This window comes from Amborella trichopoda, chromosome 5, assembly GCF_054954075.1.
Source record: "Amborella trichopoda isolate Santa Cruz 75 chromosome 5, AtrichopodaSantaCruz75HAP2 v2.0, whole genome shotgun sequence".
NCBI classification, from domain to species: domain Eukaryota; kingdom Viridiplantae; phylum Streptophyta; class Magnoliopsida; order Amborellales; family Amborellaceae; genus Amborella; species Amborella trichopoda.
Window position 1 is genome coordinate 12,594,780 of NC_142340.1, and position 14,237 is coordinate 12,609,016.

Sequence of the window (14,237 nt, forward strand, 5' to 3'; positions counted from 1 at the left end):
CAGAGTTAGGAGTAATTACCGAGGAATACTCCAGATCATTAGGCAAAGAAATGTAGCCTAAATGAGAATAGACAATAAAGTATTATGCAAAGAAAAGGAACCTAATTGAGTATGGCAACAACATTTCCAATGCCAATGAAAGGAACTAGAGTGCCATCTCCTGCAATAACTTTCCCTTTACTAACATATGGGACTAAGGAAGAAAACTCAACTACATTACATGAAAATGATCAGCTGCACGAGTATCCATAATTCAAGAGGCATCTGAGGGCAGTGCTGAGGAATTCATATTGGCAACTGAATGTGTTAGGCCAGCAGTACTATTTTGGAACACTGGATCATATCTGTGGAAACACTGGGAAGCGGTATGATTCCTTTTTCCCCATAACTGACATATAATGGGCTGGTTGGCTTTTGTAAGCCAGTACAGCACTGGTAAAACTCCCTGGGCACTGTATCCTTGTGACCGATTGTTATGCCAGCATATCTATGATTTTATAAAATTGGTTAGAAGGATAAAATCGACCAAGTCCACGACATGATTGTTCCTTCCTCTTCTACGGCCTCTAGTAGAAGTGTTAAGTTATAAGAATTGACATTTAAGACATCATTATTGTCTTCCTTTGCCTTCAACTGGTTTTTCCTGAATAAGACTTCATGTTGCAACAAGAGAGGGTACGGCTCATTGAAACCAGGTGTAGCTGGTCTAGACAAGGCCGATGTGACAAACACATCATACCCTTCACCTAATCCTCCAAGCAAGTAGAGCACCTTATCATCATCGCTAACATCATAGCCAATGGCAGCTAACTAATAATAACATCCCCTCACCTTGTTGAAACACTCACTAATGGTAGAATTCTCTCGTTTACACTTTGGAGTTGACGGCGAATATGCGTCAAGCTTGCCTTGGATGGTTGAGAATCAATCTCATGAAGAAGATCCCATAATTGCTTGGTTGAACGAACACCCGTCATTTGAGACAAAATGTCTCAAGAAAGAGTAAAATTTCACCAACCGATTAAAGACTGGTACGAGGCAAACCAGCTATCAAATTCAGGATTAGAGACCACTTTCATCTTTTCTCTGTCATCTTCAAGTACAATTTCTTTTTCAATAAGAGCTAGTGGAGACATTAGGGCTCCATTGAGATATCCCATCAGTTTTAGCCCATTCAAGAGTAGAACTTGGATTTTGATATTATGAAACTGGGAAGTACAAATAATAGAAACCATATGTGGAAGGTGAGAAAGAGAAACTTGTAGATAAGGAAGCCATACTTGATATTGGCGCTGAAAAGAGAATGATAGGGTCTGAATTTAAGGATGGAAAGAGGTAAGATTTCAAGTTTGGAATGAGAACAAATAAATAATTTGAAATACGAATAAAAAAAAAGAGTTAGGGATATTGATCTAATAATATAAGAGAGATCGAGATGAAGAGAGTCAGGGATTTTCAGATATGAGATTTTCAGATATGATATAAGAGACTGAGATAAAGAAGGGAGAGTTAGGGATATCAGATCTAAGATTTTCAGATCCAATATTAGAGAGATCAAGATGAAGATGAGATTTTGGGATTTTCAAAGCTGAAATTTTCAGATCCAATGTAAGAGAGAAGATGTTGTGGAATGAACCAGAATCAATATTAGCTTCTTCTTCTTTTTTAAGAGAGAATCAAAATTAGGGTTTTTAAAGAAAGTAAAGTTAGAGATCAGGAATGAACAGTTAGAGATCAGGAATGAACAAGAATCCAGAAAGAAGAATAGGTTGAGAATTGATGAGAAATAGGGTTTGAGAAGACAGATAGGGTTTGAGGAGAGAAGAATTATGGTTTGAATGAAAAGGAAAAAAATGTTATTGGGGTTTGACTTGACATTTCAATCTTAGCTACTTGGATCAATCTCCAACCTTGAGCTTAGATACCATGAAAATAATTCAATGATAAAGAAGGGAAAGCACAAGACATGTTTGCCCATGTAAACTACTTATCCCTAATAGGCCAAGATACACCCATCATTTCTAACCATATTCTTGAATCCCCGATGTTACATCAGCTCAAACCTGAATACGGATAGGCCTCTTCTACCTGGTTGGGTACCAGCAGAACAATGGTCCTGAACTGGCTTAGGTAGCCTTTTTGATTGATGCCAAAATATGACTCTCCCAATCCCCCAAGACAACTGATCTATCAATCCTTGTAACTAACAGGCGAGTCCCATTATTGGACTATAAACCTAGAATATAAACCCCCCACCCCCTCCCCATTCTTTCCATATTTTTCCTCAGGACTAATAGCCTCTAGGTTGAAAATCAACTTCCACTGTCACTCAGTCAAATTTGTAGTTTTCTATTAGATGTTTTTGCCCCCCCTGGGGTGTGCTATTTGTGTAATTGATTTATTAATAAGTTACTCTTTCTGTGCCCAGAAAGAATAACGAAGAGAACAGCTGTTCCCAAATATTCATGACTTAAAATTCAGAGTTTTAGCATAAAAATGAATAAAACAGTTCCATAGCTGCAAAAATATTTCAAGCTGTGACTAATTCAAAACCGCATTCAGAAAAATAACATAATCTAGACAAGGCAACCCACAAATGGCAATGTCAAGTCATAACAGTGTGATATGAGAAGCATTAATAAAGGCTAACAATCACAGGAAGGAAATGATGAAAAGTAAGTCCTAACAAGCTAGTCCCAAAGTGTATTTCTGGCATTTGCAAAAGTCAGGCACGATTTTCACCTTAAATATATTTTGGTTTCTAATGATAATATCACTATAGACCTAATAAAAGATCTATTTGCAATTTATAAGCATGGAATAGACAAACAAAATAAAGAATTCGGTCATCTGCAAACAAGACAAGTACCTTTGGAGGTTCCAGCAACTGCGTCCTCAACTTTGCAATTTTTGCTTTGAGTTGTCCCAGATGATACTCTACCAACATAATGATGGATGTTAGTCAATAGACTGAATGATACATCACTAAATGGCTGATAGAAAAATTAAGTGTATAAAGTAGAGCAAAACACAAATTTTCTCTTAATGCAACTAAAGCATGAGATGAATACATGAATGTTGAGATATTGCTACGTTTTTGGCAAACTTTGTTAAGCATGGTGAAAAGGAAGAAACAAGCAATAAGAACAGCATAAATGAAAACAGAAGTCCATGGGCAATATTAAATCTGACAGATATGACAGTTTAAGACAGTTATAATCCTAAAAAGGCAACAAGATCATTGAAGCAAAACAAGAAGAATATAGCAAAGAGCTTAGAATACTACGGAGTAGCCAAAGAGGAAGGTTAATGTATATGAACTAGGGCTGCCAAATTCAAATAAGGGAGAAACTGAGGTAAAACCTGAAAGTAGCTTGCAACAAACACTCATTCGACTATCATAACATAAATTCCAAGCAATTAGATAACCAGTCATAAAAGTATAAAGTGATACATAATCTGCCCAAAAGCATTATAATCTGGGACATCCGTAAGTAAGAATGGAATCTGTGGGTCTGAGAGGTAAATTCCATTCATATGTTTGACATTGCTAAACTACCTAAGTTCTAGCGACCAAATAATAATAATAGAGTGAGTTCTTCCCTCCTCTAATCCATATGAACTACTACCATAATATCACATATTTAACAACCATTAATTGATGTCTAATTCTCAGAATATGGTTGGTCAGACAGTCCAAAGGAATCGCTGTGGTTATGATTGCTAAGTTGTGACGTGAAGCCTGAAAGGAGGGGAACAAGCTGAAACTGATTAAAATGTCGACCTGGAAATCATCATAAGGTTGTTCAGAAGGTCCACTATGGATGAAGTACAGGTGATTGACTAATACCGACCTTGACCAAATGTCTTCAAGGATCTGATTCCAGATACATGTTTGCAGACAGTCCTCCCACAATTGCTTTGAATCTCAAATTTGTTGAGAACAGAAGGAAATCCATATCCCGCAGAATCCACAGGTGTGATCTTCATGTATGAGAGGAATCATCAAATGCCATAAGTCGGCTTGGCTCTAAATACTCAAGTATAATTGAGGGTACAGATTTTATTATGGGCTTCTCCGTACAAGTTATCTTGGAAAGGATTTTGCATGTTGTTATTCAATAGCTTAAAGGAGAGATCATCCAACTCCTCAAACCGTAAATAATAAAATTAACATTTTCTGTCAATAAGCCCAATTCCCAAAAAGTATCTTCTCTTTTGAGCTATCAAATAATAACAATCAAGTAATGGGTATACAAACTTCTATCGAAAATCAAAAATTCCAAATGAATTGTTGGCAATAGACATACAGTAGGTAATATGAAGCGATTGTACAATGACAAGAATCAGTATGAATAAGTTATGACAAAAAATTAGTAATAAGTGCTATTCGAGCACATACATGCAACTCAATAGTTTTAGAAAATTTGCAAATCTTACACCTTGGATGCATGCCCCACATGTGCATGTGTGAAATCTTGCAAATTTTTACACCTTCACAAATGATATTTACACCTCTTTCTTTGATTAAAAATATCATCTAGATATGCATCAGCAAAATAGATTTTACACCTGTCATTTAACAAGAATGTAGAAAAAGGAAAGTGGAGATAAATTCTTTTTGATGAATGGACTTAATGATGTGAGTGAAGGTTTACAAATGCTACATGTGGTCTATAAAAATGGGTTAGCACAATACGCACGAAAATCGTGTAGCCAAAAAGAACAAGGTCTTCCCCCTGAAGCCCCAAAGCTCTTCCATTTTCCCAGCCAAACCAAAGAAGCCTCTAGAGCAAAGCTGATAACACTGGTGCCAATACATGAACTCAGAGAAGCCACTCATAATTGCAGTGATGCAGCCCCCACATTGTTTCATAAGATAGGACCATCTGGTCACATTGAACTCACCACCCATCCACCAGAAACCTAAGCCCCACCTTCACCCCATCCCAAGCAGCAGGGAAGGGGATTGAAGGTTTGGAATTGGTCAAGTTCCGCCCAAAACTGGACCTTGAAGTTTGGTCTGTTTGAACCTTAGATCATTGTGGGCTTCCAAGGACAATGTTAGATACAAGAAAGTAATTGTAAGACAGAAAAGTCTGACGAGTCCTGCATACTCCAGATTCCTCTAAATGCTGTCAAGCTGGGAGTCCCGGATGTAAGGCCTCCTATCCCAAATGGACCAAATTCAGGCTAGGGTTAAGGAATCTAGTTTAATTTAAGAAATGACCAAGATTTTGCCCTATCCCAAGTGGATCAAATTCAGGCTAGGGTTAAGGAAGCTAGTTTAATTTAAGAAATGACCAAGATTTTAGGAATCTAGTTTAATTTAAGAAATGACTAAGATTTTAGGAAGAAGTTTAATGGTAAAGATTCAAATGAATTTCTCCTTTGCAAAGTCATCCAAACCCCAGATGTTCCATGCAATAACTTTCATTTGGAAAAACATGGTCCACTTGTTTCAAATATTATTGGGGTGCTAACAACTAAAGGCTAAAGAAAGCCATTCAGCATATCCTTTTAGTTGGGACCACGGAACACTAGTTGCAAGAACCTTATATCTTGGCAGCAGCATCCATGCTCCAACAAACAAAGCACCCTTGGGAATTAATTATCAATTCCTAATAGAAACTTACCTCTGAATCTTCCGACATCTTGTTCCATAGACAATTATTAGGCACCTTTAGCAACTAATAATGGATGAATACTATGCCGCGGAAGGCTATGGCCCTAGCCAAAGTCTAACAGTGATAGTATCCCGCATATGAACATGAAATGACAACAACTAACTGTACACCTTTTTAACAATAATGTTCATGTTCCACCATGTATCATTTGATGAATCAAGGATGGATTCCATCACGTAGTTATGTATTCCATCGAATCACAAAAATAAGAATTTTGTGGAAATCACATGATGCTATAAAGAGCACAAATTTCCTAATGATTAAAAACACAAAGTTGAATGACTTTTGGACAATGGAATCAATGATTTTTCCAATCCACTGCTCAGTTTCATTGTGTTCGATCCCAATTTGTATTTTAATATTTTTTTCTTCACTCAATTATATATATTACTGATGTTTTACATGTACTCTCAAGCCCAAGTTACCATGGCCTATGGGAGAGTTTTCTGCTTAGCTGTCTAGTTGATGACAGGAAAATTTTCTAGTACAGTATTATTCCACTATATTAACTCCGCCATGGCCGGTCCCAAGCCGATCATGTTGGTCCCGTGCCGTGATAAAGGACTATGGTTGTGTTAGGTAGGGCAGCCAGCACAAAACTTTACCACATCTTTTCATGAAACCTAAACCTACAGAATAAGATTTGTATAGCCGATCGCAAATAGTTGGGATAAAGCTAGAATGATGATGATGATGATTATTCCACTAGATTGAAGTACAAGCATCAGTTACAGCAACCATTAGTTTAATTAATATAAAATTATATCTGCAAGACAACCACAAAACATGGAGGGAGATAATGACAACATGGCAAAGAGCATGTAAAAAACAAAGAGGGATGCCGGGGAGAACCTGTGGCTTTGTTCTTTTGTGTCCGTGCCATTTCGGCTTCTATTTCCTTAATCTTCTCAATGATACCCATCTTTCTTGAGTTTTCCTTCTGGAAAAAGGAAAAATAAAAAAGTTAAAATAAAATTGATTTATTCTTACTTGCGAAAACAAAGAGACAGGGTGAATGGACTACCGATAGTTCAAGTAAAATAAACCGGCAATTAACTTCTCACAGTTGCTGGGTTGTTTGCTGAGTGAAAAGGATATACAAATCCAAAGTAACTGTGCTATTCAGAGTATATATAAAACTGCAGCAGATGAAAATTGATAATAAACATAAGAAACTGAATTTTATCTTCAGAGGAAAATCAAGAAAGACATTTTTTCCCTGCCAGTACTATATTCATAAGACTCAAAAATTCTCTTGTACCAAGACCATCACACAAACTCAGATGATTCCTAACTACACACAGAAATTCAATTTATACAAGGTCATAATAACTGGAGTATAACTGAGTGGAGAGGCTATTATTTGCAAATGCTAGTTGTACCCTTAGGAACAATAAATATAAACCCAAAATTAAAATGTTATTCTCAATGGTCATTTATATCATAGAGAACAAAACACAAAATTTGACAATGAACATAAACGACTGAGTCATACCTTTGTCAAGTAAAAAATAACATCAACCAAAAAACCTATAGAAATAATTACTCAAAGAATATGAGAGGTTGTATGTAGTTACATAACGAAGTGAAAAAATTAAAAGCAAGGTTTCTTGTTAGCAAAGAAAATCAACGTTAAATAGTCTAGTGCATTCTTCAAATATAAAAACAAGCTCATAAGAAAATTAAAAAAATACTATATATATATATATATATATATATATATATACGAGGAAAAATTATGAATTAGGGAAAACTACTCAATAATTATGGACTAGGGAAAACTACTCAATAATTATGGACTAGGGAAAACTACTCAATATATACTTTTGTGACTTTGTTGATTATCAAGGAAAAACATGTGCATCATGTTATACATCTGACACACATTAGATATATTCAATTTGCATAATAGTTGTTGCGCTGCTTGAATTGGTACACATGGTAGAAGGTCAGATACAGGCAGTAAGAAAGCATATAAAGCCATTGTCACGAAGATGTCAGATCATGTGTGATAAAAAGAGTAAGGGGTAGGGTGAAATGTTGAAATGTCAAATTAAAAGTATTTAGAGGCATTGGTGCATTGGAGTGGTTTCTTTACCTCCCCATGGATCAAGTGTTCTGCCATAAGATCTGGAGTAAGGCTATTCTCCCCACTAATAAATGTTTTCTGTCAGATTAAATGTACTTAGAGGCATGGGTGTATTGGAGTGGTTTCTTTACCTCCCCATGGATCAAGTGTTCTGCCATAAGATCTGGAGTGTGGCTATTCTCCCCATTAATAAATGGTTTCCATTAAGTAGGCAGTTCATAACCCGCGATGTGTTTTCAGGGCAGTATGAGATTAAAGGGTAGCTACCTTTGTTTGCTATAGGTTTTCTTTGTACAGTTGAAACTGTGAAACTATAAAACACTACATGAGTCGGAAAACAGGACCCTGTGAACCTAGCCAATTGCACTGTATGCTGCATTGTTTCCAATGCAAATGAGATTATACAACATCAAAACTTTCTTTTAATTGTTATAAATAACACCAAACATTATTTATCACAGCATTCAAGTGGCAGTCATATTTTACATTTGAAACTCGAAACTTAGTAGGCACCAAGTTCGTTTCATTGGGAGTGAAATGGAGGAAATCGTGTACCAATTGGCAGGACAACCTTTGTGTCAATCATGAATTCCTCTACCTATTAATCGATCACAAAATAAAAGGCGAAAATTTGATGCTGCGACAATTGAAACAACACAGAAGCATTAACAAATTCGAAAAGGAGAATATAAGAGCAAGAATGAAACGTGAAATTATAATACAGAATCATGTTTGTCGACGGAGTCTTGCAACCATGAAAGGAGTTAAAAGAGTTCCTATACTGTGGAAACTTATCTGATAGAATGAAATCAGTTCGCGAAATAGAAAAACTAGGAGAGAGAATAAATGGAAGGAAAGGGAAGACAAACCAGTCAGGAGCTGTTACCGCCTCAAATATTGTGGCAATCTCAATTTGCCAAATCTCTCTATCTAATTCCTAATGCAACCCAAATATCTCTCTCTCTCTCTCTCTCTCTCAAATTCCTAATGCAACCCGAATCTCTCTCTCTCTCTCTCTAACCCAAAATCGGCTTCCCACAGAGAACTGAATAACACTGAAGTGAATTGCATTGCACGAATGGGTGTTTTTACGATGGTCTGGTATTTTAATGGACAGAAATTCTATGCTAGTACTAAGGACTCTGGAAAGTCATGGTCCTTGACTCATCACCGTCCAAAATCATTATAGATGGTGATGAAGTGTCAGGCAGACCAGATTATGATAGGCCCACATTCTCTCCATCACCATCTCCACTTCAAAATGGCAGTATCTATCCTAAGTAAGGTTTATTGTGCTATTTCCTTGTAAGGGTAAAACAGGATAGGAGTAGGCTGGGCATGGGGTCCGACCTAGGGCAGTGGACCTGCTCAAACCTAGCTCTAGCCTAGCCCTAGTCCCTATAGGGCCTGCCCAAGCCCAGGCCAGCCCAACCCTGATTAAGCCAAAGAGGCCTAGGCCCAAGGCCAGGCCCAGGCCCATCCCTAGCCTTATTAGGACCTGGCATGATTAGGTTGGGTTGGGCCGGGTGAGGCCAAATAAAACATTAACCCGGCCGGCCCAGGATGGACCAAGCCAAATAGAAAAAATAGAAAGAAAAAAATAAAGAAAGGGAGGGCCCAAGACTGGATGGGCTTTTCCCCATGGTGTGTGGTTGCTTGGGCCTGGCCCGACCCTCATACTACATTTCATGGCCAGGCCCTAATTTTTTAGGGTCCAGCTAATCGGGATGGGCCAGGCCATCCGGACCATTGCCACCCCTACATGGTAAAGATTGGAATGCCCTACGTGTGAAGATAAACGTTATAAGGAAGAATTTTAGGTGCCCACAGGTCCCCAAGACACCCTAGAATCGATGCACCCTCTTTGACAACGGGAAGCTTCTAGTTTTCTAGAACCTGGAATTTCATAATCCCTATGGAGCTGGATGATCTAAAGCCTTGTACTCGAAAATATTGTGTTTGGTAACCTATCTAGAATTTAGAGGAACCTGGCCATTTTATAGAAATGTTATGATCACTTTGTATTATTGATTATATTTTTTTAAAAAAAAGAAACCTACGCAGCAGCATGAGTGTTAAATAAAAGACCGTACACCTTTTTTTAAGGGAAGTTATTACAAATATACTTTAATTTTTATCTATTTAGAAAAAAAAAAGTTTATTTTTCATAAACCTCGCCCACACCCTTTTTTTTTTTCCTTATGCGACATTTTTTTCATTGTACAACATTTTTTTCTTTATACAACATTTTAAGTACTGTAAAAGCTAACTCATGTTTCTACCATATTTTAAGTGCCGTAAAAACTAACCCATGTAATATGCATTTTAAGTACCGTAAAAACTAACCCATGTAATATGCATTTTAAGTACCGTAAAAACTAATCCACTTTTAAGTGCCGTAAAAACTAACCCATGTAATATGGCATTTTAAGTAAAAACTAACTCATCTGATACAGTACCGTAAAAACTAACACAAGTTATACGGCACTCAAAAATATCATAAACTCTTTTTTTCTGTTTATATTCATCCATTTCATCTCTCTAATTCTTTTTATGTTTATCTCTTATTTCTCTCTCTAATTCTTATTAATATTTATTTATTCTTTCTCTATATAATTCTTTTTAATATTTATTTATTCTTTCTTTCTTTAATTCTTTTTTATCTCTTATTTCTCACCAAGGATATGTTTGACACATGGAGTTTTTGGGAGTGAAAGGGACTAAAACTGCTCTTCCATTGTTATAGATGACTGTTCTTCCAAAAATGAACTCATTTTAACACTAAAAAAAAAGCTACATGGAAAGTCACATTTCCATTTGAAAGCTTTCACACGGTAATATCAAATATGGAAGTGAGACATTTAACTCCCACTTTCAGAAACTTCTACTTATCAAATACGTCCTAAATCTTATCTCTCTCTAACTCTCTTTCTCTCTCCAAAGATATTTGTATAACAACCTATGAGTACATTACCATCCCCTATAAAAACTCCCTTCAATCCCATCCCCTATGAAAATTTAGATAGAGTTAGATTTGTATCGTGTTGGAATCGTGTTTGTTGGGTTGATGAAGTAAGTAGAGAGAGAATGAAGAGAAATATTAAAAAGAATTAGAGAGAGAAACAAGAGATAAACATAAAAAAATAGAAAGATGAAAGAGATAACTATGAACAGAAAAAAGGGTTTACGGCATTTTGAGTGGCCTATAACGTGGGTTGGTAACATGGGTTAGTTTTTACGGTAATTAAAATGGCGTATAACATGGATTAGTTTTTACGGTAATTAAAGGTACTTGGCTTAACGGTAATACAACTACCGTTAAGGTTATTTTGGTAAAAAAAAAAAAACTCAAAATTCAAGAAAAAAAACAAGAAAAAGTGTGGGTGAGGTTTATAAAAGTTGAGAGTTTTTTTTTCTAAATAGATAAAAATTAAGATATATTAGTGATAATTTTTTTTTTTAAAACAAGCAGGCACCCATGAGAGTATTAAAGTATAAAACGAAGTCAGCTATAGTAATTTAGTGATAAATAAGCAGGCAAAGGTACCACATCTTATTAGCCTCAATAATTCACATAATGCTAGCATATAAACCCCTAGGTAAGCATCATTAAATTTGAACAGATTATAGCTCTTGATCTTTACAATTTCTATCTTGACCTCTTTATGATACAAAGAAAAATACATGAAATACAAAACCAGAAAACCTTTCAAGATTACAAAAATCAACTACTCGCACACAAATTACATACCAACCACTACAATATAAAGGACCCACAATATTTACCCAAAAAATTAAAAAGGACCCACAAATAAATCACCAATAGATGTAGAAAATTACTGAAAAATTTAAGAAATCCAAAGAAATAACAAGAACATAAAAGTTGCAATTAACAACAAAAATTATGGAAATGTTTTCTGAAATTTTTGAACAAAAAGGTTAAGATAATAATAAAAGCACCAAATCGATGCTAAATATTCCTCAATAAATGGAACATAGGTTAGAGAGAGAAGCAGAGAGCTCGACTAGTTTGCAAGCGAGAAAATATGCAGATGTAATTGTTTTCTTATGAAAATAGATTTTGAATTCATAAACACTTGGACCACGAGAAATCTCTCTTCAGAACAGAGATTATGCTAGGCAAGCCACTTTCCTATGTTTGTTTTGTCATAAAGTGGCATACAAGAAAATACAAACATTCTCATGGCAATGCAAATTGGTGGCGTTTTACAGGAAAGTGGCTTTCATGAAATGCATGTATGAAGCTGATTTCTTGAAAACTTGTATTTGGATATGAGATTTCCATGAACTAAACATCTCAAACTCTATTCGAGGTTAGGAGGTTATTATTCGTAACAATCAAGTTTGGGCTCCTAGAATTACATTTAGACATAGTTTTAATCAAACGAGTGAATGGGTGATATGAAACCAAACTAGTCAAGGCGATATGATCCATAGGAACATATATCTTATAAACAAGAAAACAAAAGGATAAATTTGACAAAAAGCCAAAATAACATTAGAAGAAGTTCAGGATATAAAACACATGAAATATATACTTCAAAAGTGGAAGAATAATAGAAATAAGAGATACTTTAAAATAATAGGCAACATGAGGTCTTATGTTTGTAATTTCTTGCACATCAACTATGAAATAATCAATGTCGATGAATCATGAAATAATTAATGCAAGATGAACAATGGATAATCATGTGCAAGAAAGCTCTAGAAGAATAGATGCATAGGAAAATGTACGTGGATTGTACACAATGAGACCATTTACTTTTGGTATAAGGAAGCTACAATTTACTTATAACCATCCAATGTGAAATTTGATAGCTTGCATGTACCACAAAGTTCGAGAAAATTTTTTTTGAAGTTTGAGCGTGGTCAATGGAATAAATACATGCATCTAAATTCACATCCAATGGTCAAGATTAATTGTGATGACCATATACCAAAGGTAAATAGTCTCATTGTATACTTTCCCAAATATAAAACATGAATAAATAACTATTACGGTAAAAGAGGTGACATACTTTATTTCCCAAATATGGCTCGCCAAGAGCGTAGTTGCTGGCTCATCGGCCGGACTTTGGTGACCCACTAATGAGTCTCTGCTTGGACTGTGGGTCATGGGAAACACTAGGTTGGTCTGATAAAGCTAGTGTGATCTGTAGTCCACAATTGAAGGTGGAGTGCCCCATGATTGTTGATTCCTAAACCATATAGATCTTTTTCCCATCATATTAATTTAATTGTATTCATTTTATTATTGAAATGATTTTAGTTTTATTATTTGAATTTTTATGAATCTCTCAATATATTTTTTTTTTATTTTTGGACTTATAAAAATACAGTTATTGTTCTTACAAAGTTATAAAAATTCAAATATATATTTTAAATTGTTTTATTCAATTTTAAAAATAATATTTTTTTATAATATTCCAAGGAGGCCTATAGTGCACATGGGCCCCCCATGTGGGATGTGGGTGGGGCCCACATGTGCCACAAAAGGGAGACACACCCCACCCTCTTTAGATTCTCTTGTTTGCTTTTAAGATAAGGTTAGTTTGATTTGTGGCATGTGGTCAAATCTTGGAAGGGATATACCATGACTTTATCAATTTTGTAGCAAGTTTGTTTTAAGAGATATGGTTAATTTGTATTGATATGGATCTAATCTTATTTATATTTGGTAGTATTTATCTACTTGATATTATTTGACATATTCTGATGGAATATGTGACATGGATTGTACAATTTTATAGAACGCATGATATTTATTTTATTTAAATATATTGATGGGAAAATAGTTTAGAAACTGGGGAAAATGGTTCATGCACCTTCCATAATGTTGATGGTTCATCTATGGAATGGATAACTCAGATCTCTCACCGTACAAGTCAACCTTGTTCAACGGTCTATGTTCAATCTCACCAGAAGAGGCATGCTAAGAAAAATCCTAAGAAACCCTAATCTTATTCAAAGTCTAAGATTTTCTCTACCAAAAAAAATCTATACACCTTATCTTTATATCTCTCTCTTTTAAGAAAATTTATCTCTCTCATGTTTGATCTCTCTCTCCCATATTGTGAAAGAACCTAAGGGTTTAGGTTATGGAGTTCTTCTCTCCTATCTCTCAAATATGGATTTATAGCTAAAGGTTTTAAGGTTTAGCAAAAAGATAATCCATCTCTCTCAAACTAGATTGTTAAGAGAATTCACCTAGGGTTTGAGTTTGTGATCAAAGGGGTTCATGTTCCATTGGTGCGGCTTGACAGAAATTTGCTTTCCCGGTTCGAGATTGAAGCTAGATCGTTAATCTCGCGTCATCAGATGGTTGTGACTCGGTGTGGGGTGTAATAAGCCCGGTTGAGGTAATCGCCAACACTCTTCCTTTTGTTTCTTGCAATATTATCTTTTATTCTCAATTATAGTGCATAGTTGTTTCAATGACA

The 14,237-nt window shown here is 35.5% G+C and overlaps 1 protein-coding gene across 2 annotated transcripts in view; it reads right to left on the minus strand.

Annotated features, from left to right (window-relative positions):
* Nucleotides 1–8,856, minus strand: part of LOC18443592 (developmentally-regulated G protein 2) — a 48,109-nt gene extending 39,253 nt beyond the window's left edge. Inside the window, exons 1-4 of one of the 2 annotated variants that reach the window (XM_011628530.3) lie at nt 8,646–8,856; nt 6,712–6,826; nt 6,540–6,627; nt 2,870–2,937 (exon numbers count right to left, since the gene is read on the minus strand). In XM_011628530.3, coding sequence (XP_011626832.1) covers nt 2,870–2,937; nt 6,540–6,609 — 138 coding nt within the window. In that variant the 5' untranslated portion in view covers nt 6,610–6,627; nt 6,712–6,826; nt 8,646–8,856. The remainder of the gene's footprint in view (nt 1–2,869; nt 2,938–6,539; nt 6,628–6,711; nt 6,827–8,645) is intronic. The other variant, XM_006853779.4, reaches the window with a different exon arrangement.
* Between the last annotated feature and the right edge of the window lie 5,381 nt (nt 8,857–14,237).